Consider the following 22296-nt stretch of genomic DNA (forward strand, 5'->3'; position numbering starts at 1 on the left):
TCGACGTTTCGATCAGTATGCTCTGATCGTCTTCTGGAGTCAGAAGACGATCAGAGCATACTGATCGAAACGTCGAGTTAACCCAACGGTTCTTTTCAGAACCACCCCAACTCATTTAGAGATTGTTATTACATGGTGTTACCGCAAACTCTTCTATATAATTCATGATAACATTAGACTTATCGACTTAGATTTTTTGTTTATGTATACGTACATGATATTTATTATGTAAGAACGTAGACTTGGCTATTTTGTACGATCGTGTACGTACAAGTTTGTTATCGTGTACGTGCACGATACAAGCGGGATCGTTTTACATTGTGGCGGCACTATAAAATGCTGCCGTACGATTTATAATGACTCTGTGAAGTAATGTAGTCTCGTTTGATAACATCTTCGGAAGGATAGTGTTTGAACTGAGACAGCTAACTCAATGAAATCTGCACATGTTTTAATAAAAGTCATCTCGAAAACAGGTCAGTCTGAACATGGAGGAAGAAAATATTTTCTTCCTCCATGGTCTGAAAGACTTCGTAGTGTACTCTTCAGAATAAGAAGAAAAAGGAAGACAAACAACCGTCTACGTATACTATTTTTGATTAGGTTCGGTATTTAACACCGTTGCATAGTGTATGTTTAATGGCGCTTAATTGTTTGGTCAAACATGCCCTGCACGCACCAGGATCTCAACTAATTGTTTAATTATTGAAAAACACTTGAAAGTGTTTGCAGTTTACTGCAAATTATGTCGTTTGGAATGTTGTACTTTGACGCTTCTATTATTTATATTCTAAACAAAGTGTTGGAATGTTTCTCGACTGAATCCGAGTCATCAATAGACATGTGTAGTGGAGAGACTTTCACGTGGTATAGGCTATTCGATTTGATTGTAAATTAATTCCCATACTTGGTTTGCAAACGTTATAAATTTAAACCTACTTTTATAGATAGGGTCATGATTTTTTAAAAGTTAACGTACGGCTTAGTCATAGGCAAACGTATCAAAATATAATATAATATAAGGCCATGTATGTGGAAGTTCCATCTAAATACAATGTCTTGTTTAATAACTGAGAAAACAGTAAAACAAAATGTCGCTGTAGTTTCACAAGAATGTCAAATCCATTACGTTTTGAGAAATGATAGCGGGTACCAACCGCATCTCTATTTGCAGCATCGTGAACGGACACCAACACATAAAAATCTGAGAAACTTGAATGTTTTGGGGTTAACAATTATCAGGGCCAAACTATAATACCTCGAAGGAATTAGTTTATCTCCAAACAGCTGCAGTGCTTCACACAGAAGCAATTATTATTCTCAGTATTTCTTTAAATATTTACCAAACTATGACCCAACCTTTAATGAATAAAACTCACGAGCAAGTCCGATGAGGTTTACAAATTAAATCCAGAAGAAGAAGAAAAAGAAGAAGAAAACAAAAATCACTGCCTTTTTGAAGTCACGTTCTTTTGACGGCTCTGTTGATTCACCGAACAAACAAGTTCTTCCATGAAAAAAATTGAAATGCCGTGAAGGGCATATTGATTAAATTTTTTTTTATGAAAGGCCTTTTCTGTTTTGTAGGAAGACACCTAGATGTCTGGATGCTTCTCAAGTTGTCAGAACAATTAGTACAAATAGACCGTTAAAAGACGTGTCCATATAGCGTGTTGGATCAGAGCCTGGTGTTCACAATGGTGTTATGAAATTACTTGCGTCACGTCAATACACTGCATCCCTCCAGACCAACAGTCTCCAATAGCACCCGATCTATATCACTAGAGTGGGAACAAAATATGTTTCTCGGAGCTTCCTATCGAATTTCATCCCGAGCACAAATAACTTCCTTTTTTGTTAAGTTGGAGAGTCTTCTGCTATCGGCCTCAAGCAATATATTCTAGTTGCAGCTCGGTGTTGTATAGGCCTAATCCGTTAATGCATCCGGTGAATGCGTGAATCTGGGTTCCGCGCAAAGGCCACAATTTTAGTAAAAGTAAAGGAAGTATGAGAGAAGGGGAAAAGGACAAGGGCCTTAACCATACATTTTAGTTTAGTAGTGAAATTTGTATGTAGAAGTCATGGTGCAAGGTCAATTACCATAATGATATACATGACATCGTCTTGTTTTGTAAACATTGCGTACATTACTTCAATTTCATCAATACAAACTAGTGATATGGGGTCTCAATTAAAAACAGTTATTATGGTGAAAAAATTTCCCTAACATCTCCCGATAGAAAGTTGGTCGAGCCAAATTCAATCAGCTTTGTGAAGAAGAATGGACGAGAAAGTGTAGATTCATGGATAGAATGTACGAGCCGAAGGCGAGATTGGACGATTCTACACTTTAGAATTTGGAAAGAAAGTCATTTTTAAGTTGAACTATCACTTTAGTTTGTTAACAAATCAACGGTAATAGTGTAGCTTCGTAACGAATCATAGTTGAGTGTAGATTTGTAGAAATAATCTACACTTTCATCAACAGAAATTGTTCAAATCCAATGAAACTGAACCGGGACTGTTTCGTATCAGTGCTTATTAACGAATAATAAATAACCAACGAGGTTCGGTTGCTAAGAACTCGGATACCCTCCCTCGTTTGACGGGGGTATAAGCGATCAATATTTGATGTGTAAACACTCTGGATATTTAGTGGAGAGACGTGGTGATAAATTGATTACATTTTCGTGAAATTTGAGCAATTCGGAGCAAATGATTATGTAAATTTTTAGTGCGAGCCCTGTTTGGGCTGTAATGTTACACTCTAATATACTGTATTCTATTTTAGAAATATAATCGTTACCGTCTTCCTGTAGTGTTAGTGCGTGGTCTCCCTTTCAGTCGCCTAGCACTGCGGCTCTCTACGAAGCAGACCACAAAGGCCTTGACAAAGAGCTAAGTTCATTACCGAGCAGCACATTTTGTCACGTCTAATTACAGATGGCCCTCGTTATAAACAGCACTGTTTAAAGGGTCTGGGTACTTTTTGTAAGACAAAACACAGTGTCGCAGATTTACATTAAACTTACACCGTTAGAAGATAATGACAGTAGAAAGCGCTGCTTAAAATATTAGTTGCTGAGGTGCTGTAGTTTTTAAAAAAAATAGTAAAACAATGTCATGAAAATACGTTTTTACAAGCTAAAATAATTTTAGTCTCACGATCACTGAGACGAAAATTATTTCCATAACATCGTTTTACTCATTTCTCAAAAACTACAGAACCTCAGCAAGTGATACGTTCAGGGAAGCTTTCTACTATCATTATCTTCAAACTGTTTAATGTTAATCTGTGGACGTTGTGTTTTTTGTCCGACAAAAAGTACAAAGACCCTTTGAAAAGAAGTTATGCTTTTAGTGTATATTCTGAAATCACGATTCCAATGTCTGCTTTGTGTTTCTCTCTTTTGCTGTCTTCGTTTAAAAACGTTCACGTCAAAACGAGGTAATTTGGCTAGCACAGTAACCTTGTTTTAATAAGAGTCGGCTGGCGATATTTAACAAGTTTGTACGTAGTTTTTGTCCGTGTCCCTCTGTCTTGCCGCGTCTTTCGCAATTCGGCTTCTCATGTAGGGCCAAACAATATTTGGGGTCGACGTAATGCTGTTTTATAGGAAACAAATACAAAGAAAGTTATAATAAAAGTCACATGTTAAAAGAGCAAAACAAAACTGTCGTGGTATTTTCACGCGAAAGCCGAATCCATCCATGTTGAGTGAGGCGTCGTATACCAACCACATCTCTGGCCGCAACATCAGTTTTCTGTCCAAACCGCATTACTTTGGGAATCCTTTCTCATCATCATCCTTGTCATCAGCTGCAGTGCTTCAAACGAAGTCATTAATATTACGAGTATGACCCAATCTATGACCACACCTTTTTGGAGGGGTAGCCTCAAAAATGATCAAATAATTATCATAATTTGAAGAGAGTTTTCACCAAATTGAGTGATGTCTATACCAGAGAGTGAACCACCGCCCAATATTTGCTTGACATTTTGCGGTTGAGCAAAAAAAGCGCGGGAAAACATGGTACATGAAATGGTATTTTTGACTTTTTTTGTCTGTTTAAGCAGCTCTTTGAAATTGATCAATGTCCTTTCGCGGCTCGTGCTACACGGGTGTATGTTTATATCCCCATCACGAAGTTATGTTTTGACAACCGGATCATCAAACATCACCTGGAGTATACTGTTCGAAACATCGAGACCACACCGGCTATTTTCAGAGCCAACACTTACTTAAAGGAGATTTTACACATGTTATGTACCCGCACAAGTGTACTATTTATATTGATATTTATAGTTACTCTTGTACCCGGACACCCTTATTCCACATGCCCTGTCGTCCCTTTTCTACTTGACCCATTTTCTTCAGCCCAACATTGTAGTTTTTCATCATGACCATTGTTTTTATAATGCCCTATGTCAAATGACAATTTCTGCACTATAAACACACTTCACCTTTGTGTCATTCATTTTTCTTTTAAAGGTATTTCAATCAAATCCTAACCTTTGTGAACGTTTTGAATACTTTAACACAAATTCCACCAAACTTACATGTGTGATCTATAGTGTATTATGTGATGTTCTAATATAAGGACATCTGTTATCGACATTTTGGTGACCAGTCTCAGAGAAACATGGGCACATACCTGCACTTTTTGTATCGATTCGTTCATTCCATGTTCAGAGTCAACTCGCCCCGTCATGGCAGGCGAGTTTACTTCTTTTGCTTGGGCGATCAATTTTTTTCGCCAAGGTGCACAACGACAAACAGCAACTCTGCAATTTGCAAATTAATTACACGACCGCGTTTCTCATGAAAGGCACCTGGTGCGTCAGCATCATTTTGCTTGCAAGCAGAGCTCTAGATCAGAGCTTTTAGAATTTGAGCCTATTGATTACTAGCTTTGCTCTTTTATAAGACGATTTCTCAAAATCTCACCTTCGGTGTTTTGACGCTATAAGTGTGGACCTGAGATCAAAAGAGGTCCACATAATTATAGGGACTTCACACACTTTGTGGACTTCAAACGTCTACGTGTTATTTATAGTGTTGAAGAATACGATTTTCCTTGATTGTTTTCACGATGCATATGAAGTGTGAACCTGATAACAACAGACGTGCACATAATGTAGGGACTTAAAACACTGTTTAGACTAACACACGTTCACAGTGTTATTTATTTAGACTCTTGAAAAAAAAACGATGTTCCTTGAGTGTTTGATTAACATTGCATATGAATGTGGACCTGAGAACAAAAGAGGTCCACATGGTGTAGGGACTTAGAAAACCATGTGGACTTACACACGTCCACACAGTGTTATAAATAGTGTTGAGGAATAGGGGTTTCCTTAAGTGTACAGAACAAAATGTGTGGACCATGTGATCAAAAGAGTTCCACATAATGTAGGAACTTATAACTATGTGGACAAACAACATTCACCCACACAGTGCTATTTACAGTGTTGAAGAATAGGATTTTCCTTGAGTGTGAAGAACAAAATATGTGTGTCCAAACAGTGACTGCAACATCAGAGCTTGTGATTTCATATTTACTACCTTATAAAGACCGAGAGCAAAACAGTAAAGGGGAAACAAAAGTCTCCACACGGGAATTCTTAAATCTATCAGGGATGCTCCACAAGGAATTCTGTATACGAAGTAGGATCTTCATGTTGAATTTATTGACCGCGTCTCACATTACATCAAAGTATTGGACACTGTCAAGTTTCTTTCCTGTTGAGATTTTTTTGTGCGGGATGTTTTCAAAGAAAATTACTTATTGCTAAAGATGAAGATAATTCATTATCTCATCGAACCGAAGAAAGATGCTTTTACACGTCGATTTTCAGGGAAGAAGTGGGCAGGGAAAAAGGTTCGACACCTGTCTGCTGAGAATATCGGGCCGATTGGTGGGAGGGGGGACTTTGGCTTTTGATTCGTCTTCAGGCTCCTTCCTTTCGTCTGAAGCCCTGAGCGAATAATACGCAAAGCACGGCGCAGTTGTCAAAACAACCGTGGGGCCAAGCTAGCCTGACTCGATTCCGGAGCCGAAGTCGTGACTTCGAAAAGCGCTCCGCTTTCTCGACTTCATCCAACTACGGAAAATTTCTGCGTCTCCAATGGCGTCAGTCCGAATTGATTTTTACGTGGGCATTTTTTAGGTCGAGTGCAACTCAGAAGTATGCGAAGATCGTGGACGGCCTTCTCGCTTCATGTTGTCACCTCTTTTCCGCCCTCCGTGTATTAAATCATTTATGTGGTTGAGGATGTGACAATCGAGGATATATTCCACTAAGGTCAACGGTTCATAAATAACCGATCTTTTCTGAAGGAAGTTCTTGCTTCAACTATATGCAATTCAAATCAGACTTCAACCTCAAGTTAAAATGTGTAAAGTGTCATTTTATGTGAATAATATACTCCTTTCACTCCCAAAGTGAAATTTTGAAATATGACGCCCTCGGATATCAAAAACAAATGGGTTTGTACATTCCAAAGATGAGTTTTTGTGGCAGTCAAAAGGTTCGGCGCCGTTTGGATATAAAAACCATCAAAAGTCAGGGCTGAAGTATAATAATTCTCATTACAAAAATGTACACTCAGATCGGATTTTGACAAACATTGCACTTGATTGACATCAAACACAAACAGTGGCATTTTGACATATTTTAACGTACGTTCGAGACTTGTATTTTTTCTGTACAAATTAAATCGGGTTGAATTAACTCCAGGATAGAAGAAGAATAATAACGACCTCGTTGGGTTGAGAATTAACCCACATAAAAAAATTCCCCATTTTACAGACCTCCACCAGCTTTCAAAAAACCTTGCTCTGCTGTGGGTTTTATGTGTGTTAAATGCAGCATCTCTTTCTCATCATTCAATAACGAACTGGCCGTAAACCACTTGACCCTTTTGTTGTTGGCACAGTTGTCTGAGACACCATTAGCTCATAAGTGTTAAGAATTTTGCAGCACACTTTAATGTCATCATTCACATGAATAAGATTTGATGCAGTCTCAACACAGAAATGCAATTTCTAGTCAACCACTTTTATCTTATTTTTTCTTTTATGTCTAACTTAATTGAATTGTGTTGGCTGGTGGAAACAAGTGATTACAGTTTTACAGGTTTTTTTATATGTTTTTTTGTTTGTGGTTTTGTTTTACCATAAAAAGCCTATTGATAACCTTCACGGCACACATCAACGACAATAATGAAGATTGACAGATAGAGATTTCCTTAAAGGCAGTGGACACTATTGGTAATTGTCAAAGACTAGCCTTCACAGTTGGTGTATCTCAACATATGCATAAAATAACAAACCTGTGACAATATGAGCTCAATCGGTCATCGAACTTACAAGATAATAATGAAAGAAAAAACACCCTTGTCACACGAAGTTGTGTGCGTTTAGATGGTCGATTTCGAGACCTCAAGTTCTAAATCTGAGGTCTTGAAATCAAATTCGTGGGAAAACTACTTCTTTCTCGAAAACTATGTCACTTCAGAGGGAGCCGTGTCTCACAATGTTTTATATTATAACACCCCTTGCAAGTATTCTGCCTGCTCATTGGTTTAGAGCGCGTCCAGGCCATGTCTTAGCTTTGCTAGACGACGGCCGTGTGATAGTGCGTCGGTTTGCCATGCGCTAGTCCGAAGACTAGCACACGGCGCCGTGCGCTAGTCCGACAGACTAGCACACGGCGTGCAGTACCCAGACGTCCGTTGCGTGTACGAGGATGATAAATTAAGTCTGTAACCATTTCGGATTGCACGACACTACATGCAACACAGTAAGTAAAAGTGTTTGCAATCTGTATTCGCGTCGTCCGTGGATTGTAGCATTCAGGTCTGTAACTTAATAATAATAGTACAGTATTTAGAAATGTTTGGGGTGTTATAAAACAAATATTGACTGCTTTTACTCGTGCAATGGTTAAAAACTATGACTCCCTCGGTGATCCCCGGAGCGTTCTATTTTCCCTCGGCTTCGCCTCGGGAAAATAGAACGCTGCGGGGATCACCTCGGGAGTCATAGTTTTAACCATAGCACTCGAAGCAGTCAACATTTGTATACTATCAACCTCTCCCCATTACTCGTCACCCAGAAAGGTTTTATGCTAATAATTATTTTGAGTAATTACCAATAGTGTCCACTGCCTTTAAATTGTTATATTATTCATAACCTGTCCATTGTCACAAAATGGAACAAGAAGAACATACCGGAGATTATGTTTTGTCATTAGGCGTTGATGCCAAGAGAAAGAGTGTGTGCATTTGAAAGGAAATTAAAATTACACAAACATCTTTTTAACCAGAAATAAGGCTTGAATTTTTAAAAGAAAAAAAAATGTATTCAACTATTACAAATAGTTATTGAGAAAGAAAATTCGCTGTTGCAAACTGCATTAACCCAAATGAATGAATGAAAGAAGAATGAATGAATAAATGTAAACAAAATAGTTAATGTTTCTACCCTAGCAGAGTTTCTCTCGAAGGCTATAAAATAATGCAAATACAGTAATTATTTGTTCAAGTTGGGGTGTTGTGGCGATACAATCTGAACACATTTCGGCGAGTTGTTTTCTAATCTCAGAGTAGGTGATGCCCGGTGACAAAATTAGGCACTTCTCAGATATACAGTCATTTGACCAGTTCGGGATCATTGACCAGTTCGGGATCACTTCAACTTTGCAATAACCAAATAGTTATATCACTTCTCATTATTACCAATTTCTGTTGATAAATGTGAAGATTAACACCCATTAAACCAACAAACCCAAAATAAGGTGCCAAACATCATCAGCAAATAAATTATGGCTGTTTTCCTGAAGGTTGTCTGCGAAATTTATCATTTTTTTGTTTAAAAAAGTTGGTTGAAAAACACTGTTAAAACTTCTTACCTTTAGAATTGGAGTGCCGGGGCAAAAAATATTTATGTAAAATGATAAAAATGTGTAAAAAAACATTCCTGTAAATACTGTGCAGACATCTTGTTTTTTTGAGGAGACGAAGTTACCAAAATCTTCTTTGGGGGGCAACTTACCCTTGACCAGTTCGGGATCACTCAACATCTCATTGCGTCAAATGGTGCCGCACTAACTTACTAAGTATGGTAAAATCATACTACTGCAGTAGAAAGTTTATTCAGATGATTTTGAGAAACATTACTTCAACAAATTCTTTTAGATTTTGTTTTTTTTTGAGAAATTTAAACTTGGAGGGGTCGATAATGCTTTTTAGGTTCGCTTCACTTTTTCATTTGCCTTTGCTGTTGTTTTGTGGTTTTGTCACTGGGTTTTTGCACTGCTATTGAAGACACTTGCATGACATTCACTAAACAAATGAAGTCCAAGTCCATGCCAACACACCTCTGAAGTTTTGTGTCCTTGAGAGACAGTTTTATGAATGGGAGTATGGGTTTGCAATAAAGGGCACTCTACTGATTCAGAATAGATTCAACTGATCCTGAACTGGTCAAACAGGTGACATTACTTTTCTTAAAGCCTCTTCAAAAGAACTAATCTTTTTTGTCAGTGAATACTTGGTGAGTTTTATGTCATGTTTAGGTAAACTGATAAACTTTTTTGTTTAAAATATCAAAGAGATTGCAACAAAAAACAATGTAAATTCAAAAAGTGATCCAGAACTGGTCAAACGACTGTACAATCAAATCTTATTCAGCATTATCAACCGGCTAGAAATCTGCGTTAAAAGAAAATCATCTGTCATCGGGGCCCAATGTCATTCTCTGCTTACCGTAAGCACAGAATCGGCGCTTACGGAAGCAGGGATATATGTGCTTACGGCAAGCGTATTTCACGTTTTAGCGGCGAATTTGGGCTTCTGCGCGTGCGTACTCCACGTTACTAGGTATTCTACGCTTACAAGGCTAGCGCAGAAATCCGGCGCTTGCACGTAAGCGGGGATTCGTGATCGTGAACGCAGAATTCGGCGGTAAGCAGAGCCATGAAATTGGTACAGATTGGTTGATTGAACCCCGGCAGCCACTTCCACGAAACGCTAGGATTAATGAATCCTATCTCGAGTTAGAACGAGTCTCGTCCTACACTGAGGATGGGGTCAATGTGTCCTAGGACACATAGCTCGTCCTAAGTCCTAAGATTATTCAAAGTCAGAGAGAGTTTCTGAAATCGACGTCATGGTACTTGCTATGGTTGTTGCTTCTTTATACACGGAGTAAAACACGTTTATTCAATCAATTTTATCACTGTTAATTTCATTTTTTCGGGCTTTTCATCCAAGGCTATGTCAGATTTTTGGCCCCAAACATTGAAAAATAGATTTTTTTTGAGTGAATGGTATTTCAAAGAGTATCACATGCTCTAACGAAAAAAGGTTTAACTTTTAATTACTTTTAATGGCCAGGAACCATGACAATCATTTTAAACGTTTCATATAAAACACATAGGAATTGGTCACGTGAAATATTGTCGGGATCCCGACAAAAACTAATTTTGAGCACTTTATTTCACTGCTACTAATAATTGGCGGACTTTTTTTCGAGCAATTTCAAATGAAAGCTTGTAACTTTTCCGACCCCCATCAAAATACCTATAGAATTTTAAATAGAAATTTGGGGTCAAATCGGCCGAAAATCTGACAGTGCATAATATGTACATAACGTGCATAATATGAAACTGTGTACGGTGATTAAGACCAGCATGTGTATTATTATATTCGAATATGTAAATACTGCATTCACAGTGAATGCAACTGGAATTTCAATTTTAATATCAGTGTGATGTGATGTGATTTAAAATAAACATTGTCATGTTATTTGAAAGGTTGTATATACTCTATGAGTAATGAAGCCCAGTTTTGAGTTAGTACAGGAAGTGCCCGTCTGCTGGGGTTTGGTACACCACAAAACCTTCCGTTTTTAGAAGGACATAATTAAAAGCTATTTAAGGCCTTTTGATAAGCACGCTCAGTTGGCTTTTTATACCTTCATACATTCTCACGACCTAAATGAATCTTGTTTTAACCTTGCGATGCAACTCCCCTGTTAACATATGCATAAAATAAAAAATAAACTGTGAACATTTGAGTTCAATTGGTCGTCGAAGTTGCGAGATAATAATTAGGAAAAAACACCCGTGTCACACGCAGTTGTGTGCTTTCAGATGCTTGATTTCAAGACATCAATATCTATAGTTACGAGGTCTCGAAATCAAATTCGTGGAAAATGACTTCTTTCTCACTAACAACGTAACTTCAGAGGGAGCCGTTTCTCACAATGTTTTAAATACTATCAACCTCTCCCCATATATACTCGCTACCAAAGTAAGGTTTTATGCGTATAATTAGTATGAGTTATTACCAACAATAGTGTCCACTGCCTTTAAAGCTAATATATAGCCAAACCTTTCCAGACGTTGTTAATGACAAGGTGTTCTCGGTGTCTTTTAGCAAGTGCAATTCCCGCACATACACGGTAAAACCTTCTAATTCGGCTTTCGGTTTGCACATTATTTACGACCGGGTAAACCTTCTCTGTGGAATGAGCAATCTCATTTATATACTTTCAATAGTGAATACTCGTTTGCCTTTAGGCAAATTAATTAAATTGTGTAGTATAATTTTATAATGTCTCGTACATTTTTCATATTAACCTAGTTTTCATATTGTGAATGGGTAATGGAGTGCTGGGTTGAAATTAAACACAGAATCACTAATCACACATGAGTCTCACGCACGCGATAGCTATTCCCATTCCAGAAGAAGAATTGACACATAAAAGGATGTTGTTTATATTTTGCCTTCCTGGAATTGGAAAATCCCAATACACAGATATCTAGGTGACCATCGAAGCAGCAGAGAACGAGTGGAAATATTATTGAACCATAAACCAACAATTAAAACACGCAAATGACAACAATAACACCGTCTGCTCAGAACTATATAAGGTTCTTAGTGCGACTTGTACGGCTCTCAAAAACTTTTTGTGCCTACTTAAAGGCAGTGGACACTATTGGTAATTACTCAAAATAATTATTAGCATAAAACCTTTTTTTGGTGACGAGTAATGGGGAGAGGTTGACGGTATAAAAAATTGTTGGAAACGGCTCTCTCTGAAGTGCCATAGTTTTCGAGAAAGAAGTAATTTTCCACGAATTTGATTTCGAGACCTCAAGTTTAGAACTTGAGGTCTCGAAATCAACCATCTAAACGCACACAACTTCGTGTGACAAGGGTGTTTTTTTCTTTCATTATTATCTCGCAAGTTCGTTGACCGATTGAGCTCAAATTTTCACAGGTTTGTTATTTTATGCATATGTAGAGATGCACCAACTGTGAAGGCTAGTCTTTGACAATAACCAATAGTGTCCACTGCCTTTAATAAACGTATTTTCTATGAAACACAGCCAAATACTCACGTATATAGTTTTCGTTACGTTAGCTCCTACAGTAATTTGGGTTTATTAGTCAAGAGTTGTGTTTAAAGAACTTGTTTGGCAAAACGGAAAATTTGTTTTCAAAGTGAAGCGTAATTTGTTTGATATACGCATTATTTATTTGGATCAATACGTGTTATATAAAATTATCACTTATGACCTTCAATTTTGAGCAGATGATAGTATCAATAATAAGACTATCCTAGGGGCTATAAATAAATGTCGTTTGGTTCGTAACTGTACACACTGCTCCTTTGAGGTTATGCTCTGAATAATTTAACCTTGTGAACAGTTTAAGTACAATGTCACCGTGTATTGGAAGTCATCGATTTTATGCTCTTATAAGTAAGACAATAATAAGCTTTTTGGGAACGATGAAATGTCCTCGCGCTGTAACTCGTTCTGTGCGCTGTGCATGATAAACTAGTCACGAGTTACGAGTTTGCCAATGACTCAGGTCAGTATACAAGTCAATACTGTGACTTTAATGGAATCTATAGATTCATTTATTTGACATTTCTTAACTTAACATGCCAATTCATAATTAAGGGATTTATAATTAGACTTAGGTAAATAATAATGACGTTATATTTTCTCTACCAGTGTCCCTGTGTACCAATCGATCATGCGAGATACATTCTTAATGTTTTATATTATTTTTATGTCTTTCTTTATTCGTTACATCTTATTAATAATGACGCTAACCTCTGCGAAAAACGAAAAGTCCACTCAGGTTTCCTCCACAAACCTATTTTTACTCTCAGCCTGACAAAAAAGTATGACCACCATGGTTTGATGGCCCAATAGAAACCACTGGTTTGGCTTAGGTTGTGGCTCCGTCATTGATGTTGATAACGTTCACTCTTGGTACGTGACTTCCACACAGGATGGTGGAAGCCGCAGCCCAAGCCCGTAAGCCCTGGTTTCGAAAACGACCTAAACATGTCAACAAATGAATTGGTGCACACCAGCCATGCAACTTTGATAATTAAATATGTAATTTTGGGTTGAACAAAGACAAACTGACTAGAGCGGGATTTGAACCAAACCGGAGGTCGTTGGTTCAAATCCTGCTCTAGTCAATTTTTCTAAACCGGAAGTCGTTGGTTCAAATCCCGCTCTAGTCAACTTTTCTTTGTTCAACCCAAAATCATTTAAAAAATGAACCCAGTCAGTTTTCCTTGTGGTTTATTATTTGATAATTAAATATGTAATTACATAAATTGTCTTGGTTGGACGCAATACATTCATGGGTAAGTCGCTATTTATGTTTATACACAATTAAAATATACCACAGTTATAGATCCTTGTCATTTGATTGGAGGAACACGCGTCACATATCATTTATTTAGCCGCACACTATACTCGCCAAAGTTAATATGGGAGTCCTTTAATATTTATAAATACAGGACGCTTCGTATCTAACCTTCACGCGTACAGATTTTTGCAACTAATTGAACAATAATTTAAGGGAGGTTTAGCTGCACGTTACGCGAGCAAACACGTGAACGTGAACGTCAAAAAATGTGTTGTTTCTATGTGACGTCACCACTTAAGCTCATGCTCACGTAAGGTGTATGCACGCACGTACCTGACTTGAAAACTTCACGTATGCTAAAAAGGTGAGATTTAAACAACACATTATTTTCGGACAATCACGTTAACCTTTTTGCTCGTGTAACGTGCAGCTAAACATCGCCATTGTCAAAGCTAGCATAGGCCGAATCTGGAGCCGAAGCTGTGGTTTCGAATAGGGCATAATAATCTACATTAATACAGTTTCATTCAATGCTTATAGATTATATCCACTGGCGAAGACGTAAACCTGCAATAGGTTAAATTGATTACATTGTCATTTTCACAAGGCTGGTTTGGGCATTAAAAGGATTTCGGTACCTTTTCAAAATGTCCATAGATCTACATTAAACTTATATGGTTTGAAGATGATGATTAGTGGAAAGCTTCCCTTCAAATATTACTTACTGAGGTGCTGTAGTTTTTGAAAAGTGAGTAAAACAATGTCATGAAAATACGTTTGTAAATAATTTTTAAAAAATCGTCTCATGAGACGAAAATTATTTTCATTACATTGTTCTACACATTTCCCTAAAACTACAGCACCTCAGCACGTAATATTTTCAGGGTAGCTTTCTACTATCAACATCTTCAAACTATGTAAGTTCAGTGTAAATCTGTGGACATTGTGTTTTTTGTCCTACAAAAGTTACATAGACCCTTTAATGGGTTTCGGTACTCCTTTTCTGGGGGGAGGGGGCATGGCATGAGTCCCTGCTCACTTTATTTGAAGATTTATGCGATGTAATTTGCCTGTAATAGTTTAGTTTCATGTTGCCAAAGTTTTTGAGAGAAAAAAGCAGGAGAGTCACATAATTAAACGTTGTACATGCTAACATATTTTTCGTCTCCTGACATTATCTTCGTGACATTAGTTTACTCATTTTAAAACTAAACAAAAATACCGCACTTCATCAACGAGAACTGAAGCTTTCTACCATCTTCGAACCTTGTCAGTTTAATGTTAATCTGTGTACATCGTGTTTTGTGCCTAACAAAAAGTACCCAAACCATTTAAATGCACTGGACATACTTAGTAATTGTTACAAAGACCAGTCTTCTCACTTGGTGTATCTCAGCATGCATAACATAACAAACCTGCGAAAATTTTAAATCAATTGGCCATCGAAGTTGCGAGATAAAATTGGAAGAAAACTATGTTACTTCAGAGGGAGCCGTTTCCCACAATGATTTATATATACTTGTTACCTAGTAAGTTTTTATGCTAATGATTATTTTGAGTAATTTATCAACAGTGTCCTGTGCCTTTAAAATAGCGTTAATATTGTGACAGCTTCCAAATGTACATTCCACGAAAGAAAAAAACACAAGTCTAAAGACCAATATACAATCGAGGACACGTATGATATCAAAAAAATCAATGAATGGCCGACAACCAGACACGTGCAAGAGAGAGCTACCGTAAAAGGACTTCAGTGATTGGAATAAAAACGCGTTTCAAGGTGAACTTTGTTTTCAAATTGCTCTTTCAAAAGACTGTTTCATTGAACAAAATATACTGCCCCTTTTCAGACAAACACATACAACTGTCGATTATGTTTTCAACCTGTCCAAATTTTTCGATGAGTTATTTATTCATAAAAAAACATCCGTCACTTCGTGAAAATGGGCTAAAAAACGTTTAACATAGCGCTGTGTACAAATGCATGTTAAGATTTGCCGGTTTTGCCGCAATTTAAAAAGATCCAACCATAAATCTTGATTCGCACCACTTCGTGTAAACGTAATAACAGGGAATCTGTGTTTTTCGGTCATGCTGAGTTCAACAACGAAGCCTTCAAATTACGTGTTATGAAACCTTCTGAAAATGTAATGTTAACAGCAATGGGTACTGGTACATTTTATCCATCGAATTTGTACTAAAAGTCGATTAAAAAACAATTGACACATTCATCAGTCCGTAAAACGATGACCAGAAAACATAATATTAAGATTCTTTGTGAGGTCACCGTGTATTAAGTCAGTGATCTCTGTTTTGCGTTTTGGATTAAAAATCGTTAGTAAGTTTAAATACAATAATTTGTATGTGGTTCTAGTGGTTCAACAAATCGCATCAGCAAAATTAGTTATTTATACCCAAGAATCACATCTTTGGTGGATTTATATCACCATGATATTTATATTCACCAAGCTTGTTCACTTACTGGAAAACTTAGATGGACAAAATATTGCATTGATATATACCACGATTTCTAATTTACCTCTAGTTATAATAGTGCGACTATTTAACCGATGGGATAAACGCCAGTTATGTTTTGTCATAACGTTTTACATCATAGAGATATTTCTTTACATTTTCTTATTGTTTCGTTTTTCACGGATAAAATATACACTTTCCACAGAATAGTTGATAAACATGCGTTTTTCCATTTTATACATTATATACATACTTAAACGGTTATTGTACCCGCGAATAATTTAAGTGTTGACCTGAAACATTAGCGGTTTTCCTCTGGCTCGTTGTGAGGAACGTTGTTGCTCGGAGCTGTTTTCCGTGTTTTCAACATAAGTGGAGTCACCCACTTCGTTTTTACACCTACCGCAGAAAACAAGCTTCAAGTGCTTGCGAAAGTGCGTGTAAGTAACGCAGTAAATAACTGGGTTCACACATGTATTTAAACAGAGGAGGGGCGTTTCCACACCAAGATGCCAGAGGGAGGAGTAGTACCCATCCTCGATGACACCAAAGTTAAACAGCAGCCATGTGATTTCGCTCGGGCTCCAGCAGATAATGAAGAGCACAGCCACAATCATGAATGTGATGGTCAACCGCACTTTGGCCGTCTGCAGAGGGTCTTTATGAGCGTTTTTATTACTCGTGTTGACTGCTGGCTGCGTGGCCGCTGCGTTTCGAGCGCGTGTCAGTACCCTCATTCGAAGTGACAAAATGGTATGGGTATAGGTGACCGTCATAACAATCAACGGCACCATGTACTCCCAGCAAAATGTGGCAACTCCGAAGGCCAACTTTAAGGCGTCATTGTCGCCCCAAGTCGCTAAGCAGGACGAATTTTCGTAGGCGGGCAAATGTACCCACATAAGGTACGATTGCCATATCACTGGGAAACCCCATACCAGGATAAGGTAAAACTTGATGCGATACATTGAGAACCATTTACGGTATTTAGTGGGGTGGCACACTGCTGTGTACCGGTCGCAAGCGATGAGCATGATGCTGGTGGTGGAGGTGTGGGCGAGACTCCAGTATAACCACCCTCTACTGAACCGGCAATAGAACTGAGTCCACGGTGTGTACAGCCTGGTGACAAGCATTACCAAAGACAGGACCAAGTCCACCACAGACTGGTGAAGCATGAGTTTATTGGTGACTGACTTGAAGAATGAACGATACCAAATCATTACGAAGCAAACCATTCCATTGCCGATGATGCCCAACAGTCCAGCCACTGCCCCGATGATGTTGTTCGAGTCAACGGTATGACCAACCGGTGGGGTTTCAGTCATGTTGGTTGTGAGTGCACTTAAGTTCGCCATGGTTAGGAGTTTGTGGAATTCACTGTACACCCAAGCTTATATCCCGTTAAAAAGTTGTGTTCAGTTGAAATTCTGAATCAATGTCCCTAGCCTAAAAAAGACAGCGTCAATCACTGATGCATCGTTCCATCAAAGCAGTATAAAACCAACTTTGGGACAAGGGATAAAAACAATAAATGACCCCTTATCCAGCTATCATAAATCTTTGACGCTTGTTAGCAACTCAAATTATTTGGAAATAATGTCGAATGAAGGAACATCGTCAACACTCCATATTGTCAATCACGAAACAACTGTTTTACTGGTTTCAAAGCCGCCCGTCTCCAGTGACCATCTCCAATGAATTAAGTGTCATAAAAGAGAGGAGTATCGTCAAGGCCTAAGATGTCGTCCAATCTATTCCACTGCCGATTGCGATGAAAGTGGCTTTTCCACGAGCTGTTTCATTTCACCGGTCACCTCGAAATGAAAAGGCGATTGGATCCCAGCAGACCACCCCCCAAATTGCGATGGTGTGACGGGTCTCGTTCGGTGATTTCACTGTTGCGGGCATGATTCGCTGCAGCGGCCTTAACACTGTAAACATCATGACTTTTAGCTCCATCAAGTGAAGTCTAACACACACACACACAGACACATAGGCATGCAAGTCCACAGCGATTGGTCCAGGGGAAAATCTTGAATCACGTGGGCGTTATTGCTGTGCCAGAACTGAACCAGGTCTTTGCTTTTTTTCTCTTGATTTTTTTTTCTCTTTGTGGACAGTACGGAGGCATGAAAGGCTTCACGTAATAAATTTGACGGCTTTCTTTATACACACCGTTTTCCTCTGTTTAAGGTTGTCTCCAGATCCACCAGGTACGCAGCCACAATAGCTGTTTTATTAATTAAGACCGTCATATAAAAATAAACAAAAAATAAGGGAAAAGGGAAACAAGAACAAGAATAATAACAAAAGCGTCCCCTTGGTGACTTTTCAGAAATTAATCAAGACAAAAGTTGTTTTCGTAAGAAGCGATGTTTTTTTCTTGAGGGCCTAACAGACATCAACAGATATCAACCATGCGTTGATTTTTATTTATTCAAGGCTCCTCTGGATACCTTTTTTCTGTGTGGGGATACTGTCAATTCACAATATTTGGGAATTAATCATTTTTTTTGCTAAAAAGCTGACGTCATCATTTAACAAAAAATCCTCAAAAAATCGTGGAATAAAAAAGTTGCGACGTTCAAACTCGAACCGGCATGCCGGTTCGAGTTTGAACGCCGCAGTATCAGGAGAGCTGCCCGAAACAAGTCATCGCCCAAAACCGTCAATTTAAGAGGTGCCAAAAAAAAAAAAAATTAATTCCAAAGGCATAGACCTATATTTTTGGTCAAAAATGAAAAGGCAATTTTACGATTTTATGGTTATCTCACGAATCTGTAAAGCATCGGTGATATGTCTAAAGATAGGTTGATTTATGAGTGCACTTGCAGATTGTAATCACGATGTGAAATCTTAACTTGAGTCCAAATTGACCGCACTGTAGTTCTTGCCCCTCCCTGTTATTTGCTCCTAGGACGGAAGTCCTGGTCGAGCTGCAAAACCTTTTTGAAAGAGTTGATGCAAAAGTGATAGACAGTGTTTGCACCACACCACACATTAATTTAAAAGTGGATTTGTTCTTGGATGAGTCAATCTGTGGGAAAGGTGACTTAACTGAGGCCTAAAACGGCAGCGAGGAACAGACGAACGACGTGGAAGACTATTTGCATGACCTAGAAACACATTTTCAGTCGAAATTAAATTTAAAGAGTAGTATACAAGAATGGTAGAGCTGACAAAATAGTTGCACATAATTATAGTGTTCATGTTTTGTGTTCTCAACCATGTCAATTTCTGCATGTAAAAACGATGTCCTTAAAGGCAGTGGACACTGTTGGGCATAACTCAAAATAATTACTACCATAAAACCTTACTTGGTAACGAGTGATGGGGATCGAGGTTGATGATTAAACACTGTGAGAAACGGCTCGCTGAAGTATCGTAGTTTTCGAGAAAGAAGTAGTTTTCCATGAATTTGATTGAAACCTCAGAATTAGACTTTGAGGTCTCGTAATGCAATTTTCTCGTCATATATGACGTAATTACAGAGGGAAATATTGTTCACGTTACAAGCTTCATATATCAAAGCTTTAATGGCATATTAAAATTAAACAAACATACAGTTTTGGAAGTATTAATACAGTGTCAGTGATGCTACATAGAAGATGCATACATGATTTTTAACACTCTAGGGCCCCATTTCATAGAGTTGCGTAAGCACAATTAGCTAAGCACAACACAATTCTGTACGGTTACCAGCCAAAATACCATGTCACATGTACCAATTCTGACTGATATTCTGCGTATTTTAGCTAAGCAGGAATTTGTTAAGCAAAATTGTCTGTGCATCAGCTGTTTGGAGTTGGGTCCAGCTTCCCACTGCGAGTGCAATCAGTGGTTCATGAACAGTTTATTGCTCCATGGATAACCAGACATAGAGGGCGGCTTTGCAATCAGGACATGGTTTCACGAGCCACCGTTTTTATGCCCAGAAATGAAAGAAATAGCAACATACAATCGACCCTAAGAAATTACCTTTTAATGATTGATCTGAACACCAATTATTTAGCAACAAGAATTATAGGTTAACAGTTTGAACGGATAAAGCCAGACAAAAAATGAAGTGTTTAGGCCTATGTGACCTTCCTTTAAAGGCACTGGAAACCTTTGGTATTTTATAGTGTATTGTCAGTTTATGGTCAGTCTATGGTCAGTCCATGGTCAGTCTATGATCAGTCAATGGTTAGTCTATTGTTCAGATTTGAGACAAACGGAAAAAAACTGTGGTAAAAGCGTAACTTCTGTTTAATACATAATGCAAGCAATACATCACACGTAAATATTTTCCTGATAACTAATTGCCGTTAATAATAGTCCAATTACATTCAAGGCGATTTTATTTCTAAGAAGCTTACTAGGCTATATATAGTCGGCACTCTAGACTTGATTCAAGTCCCGTTCTAGTGTGAGAGGTCCCTAAGCATATCGCGCCGCGCTTGCCGTCAAAATGTGGTCCCGAAAATGGCCAAGATTGGGACTTGAGTCAAGTCTACTCTCACTCAAGCTACCTGGTGTTTCTCTTGCCACCCTCTGCTGTGTCAACGTTTGGCCTACTTTCAATGAATAGAAGAAAATAAGGAGAAGAAAAAAAATCAATCAAAATGTAAGACGTCACTCAGTCGTTCATGATGGCAACTAGCCTTTCGGTTTTTTTTTAGACAGGAAACTGGTGGTAGTTAGACGCCAGCGTGGCCGTGCTGCAAGGCTAACAACAATTGACTTTAAAGAGCTCTTTTTGAAATGGACGGACAAAACAACCTAATTCAAAAGCAAATTTTCACAAGAGGGAATACAGACCGTAACCTAATAATCGCTCTGGCATTTTCAATCATTATAAACAAATAACAAGCTCTAATAAATAGCAATATAACTATTTTGACAAAAAATCAGGGCTAAAACAACCTTATTTCAAAATTAATTTCCACAAGAGCAATACGGACCATAATTTAATATTCTCCCGAAAATGTTCTATTATTATGAGAACAATAAGTTCTTATAAATACTAATAACAATATAACTTGCCACAGCCGTCTGCAAACGTCAAACTAGTTTGACGAAAAATCAGAGCAAGATGTGTGTATTCAATGCAGGCAACTTTAAAGTCAACCGGGAGTGGTATTTTGTCAAAATAAAGCTTTTGTCGCTTAAATATGCGATTTGATGAGTAGAATATGAGTTAACAGTTAAAGGCAGTGGACACTATTGGTAATTACTCAAAATAATTGTTGGCTTAAAACCTTTCTTGGGGACGAGTAATTGGGAGAGGTTGATGATATAAAACATTGTGAGAAACGGCTCCATCTGGAGTGCCATAGCTTTAGAGAGAGAAGTAATTTTCCACGAATTTGATTTCAACCATCTAAATGCACACAACTTCGTGTGACAAGAGTTATTTTTCTTTCATTATTATCTCACAACTTCGATGACCGATTGAGCTCAAATTTTCACATGTTTGTTATTTTATGCATGTTGAGATACACCTACTGCTGCGAAGGCTATATCTTTGACAATTACCGATAGTGCCCACTGTCTTTAACTAAGGTTCTAAACATTAGTTTCCATTGTATTAACAAATTTAAATAGTAGGCCCGACCCGAGAGGGCGCTGTTTGTGACGTCAATCGAGGCGCGATACTTGAAGCACAACGGCTCGAAGTGTTTGCTGCACAGCGCTGGAAAAAAAAGTCGGATCGTACGACTTTGCCAACTGACCCCATTTTTAGTTGTTTTGCTGCCTCCACCAGCAAAATACAGCAGCAGCAATACACCTGGTCAACATTGCCGGAAAAATGCAAGAAATAAACCTTTTTTCCGAAACGTACAAATTCATGACTAGGACTTGCCTGTACTTGCACGTACGTGTATTCGACGTTCGATCGAGGCAAAGTCTGCCTCAATTGACGTCACAAAAGGGGTAGGCGGAGTCACCCCAACTGCTTTATCTATTTTTTAAACACATAAATCGTTACATACAATTACTCAAAAATTATTTTATTGTTCATTAACATACTCTAATTATTAATTTTTTTTTTTTTTTTCTTTTTTTTTTTTTTACTACACCAAACCAGTCCTTAGCCCCGGCTCTAAGGTTCGTCCGCTTTCTTACGAGCTATCAGCTTACCTCT

General features: G+C 38.1%; 1 protein-coding gene across 1 annotated transcript; it reads right to left on the reverse strand.

The window, feature by feature from the left end:
• Positions 1–16176: 16176 nt before the first annotated feature.
• LOC139933926 (galanin receptor 2b-like) lies at positions 16177–17971 on the reverse strand. Its single transcript, XM_071928162.1, has one exon. The coding sequence runs from the start codon at positions 17522–17524 to the stop codon at positions 16448–16450; it is 1077 nt and encodes a 358-aa protein (XP_071784263.1). The 5' UTR covers positions 17525–17971; the 3' UTR covers positions 16177–16447.
• Positions 17972–22296: the final 4325 nt, after the last annotated feature.

Source organism: Asterias amurensis, chromosome 2 (assembly GCF_032118995.1).
Source record: "Asterias amurensis chromosome 2, ASM3211899v1".
Classification (NCBI taxonomy): domain Eukaryota; kingdom Metazoa; phylum Echinodermata; class Asteroidea; order Forcipulatida; family Asteriidae; genus Asterias; species Asterias amurensis.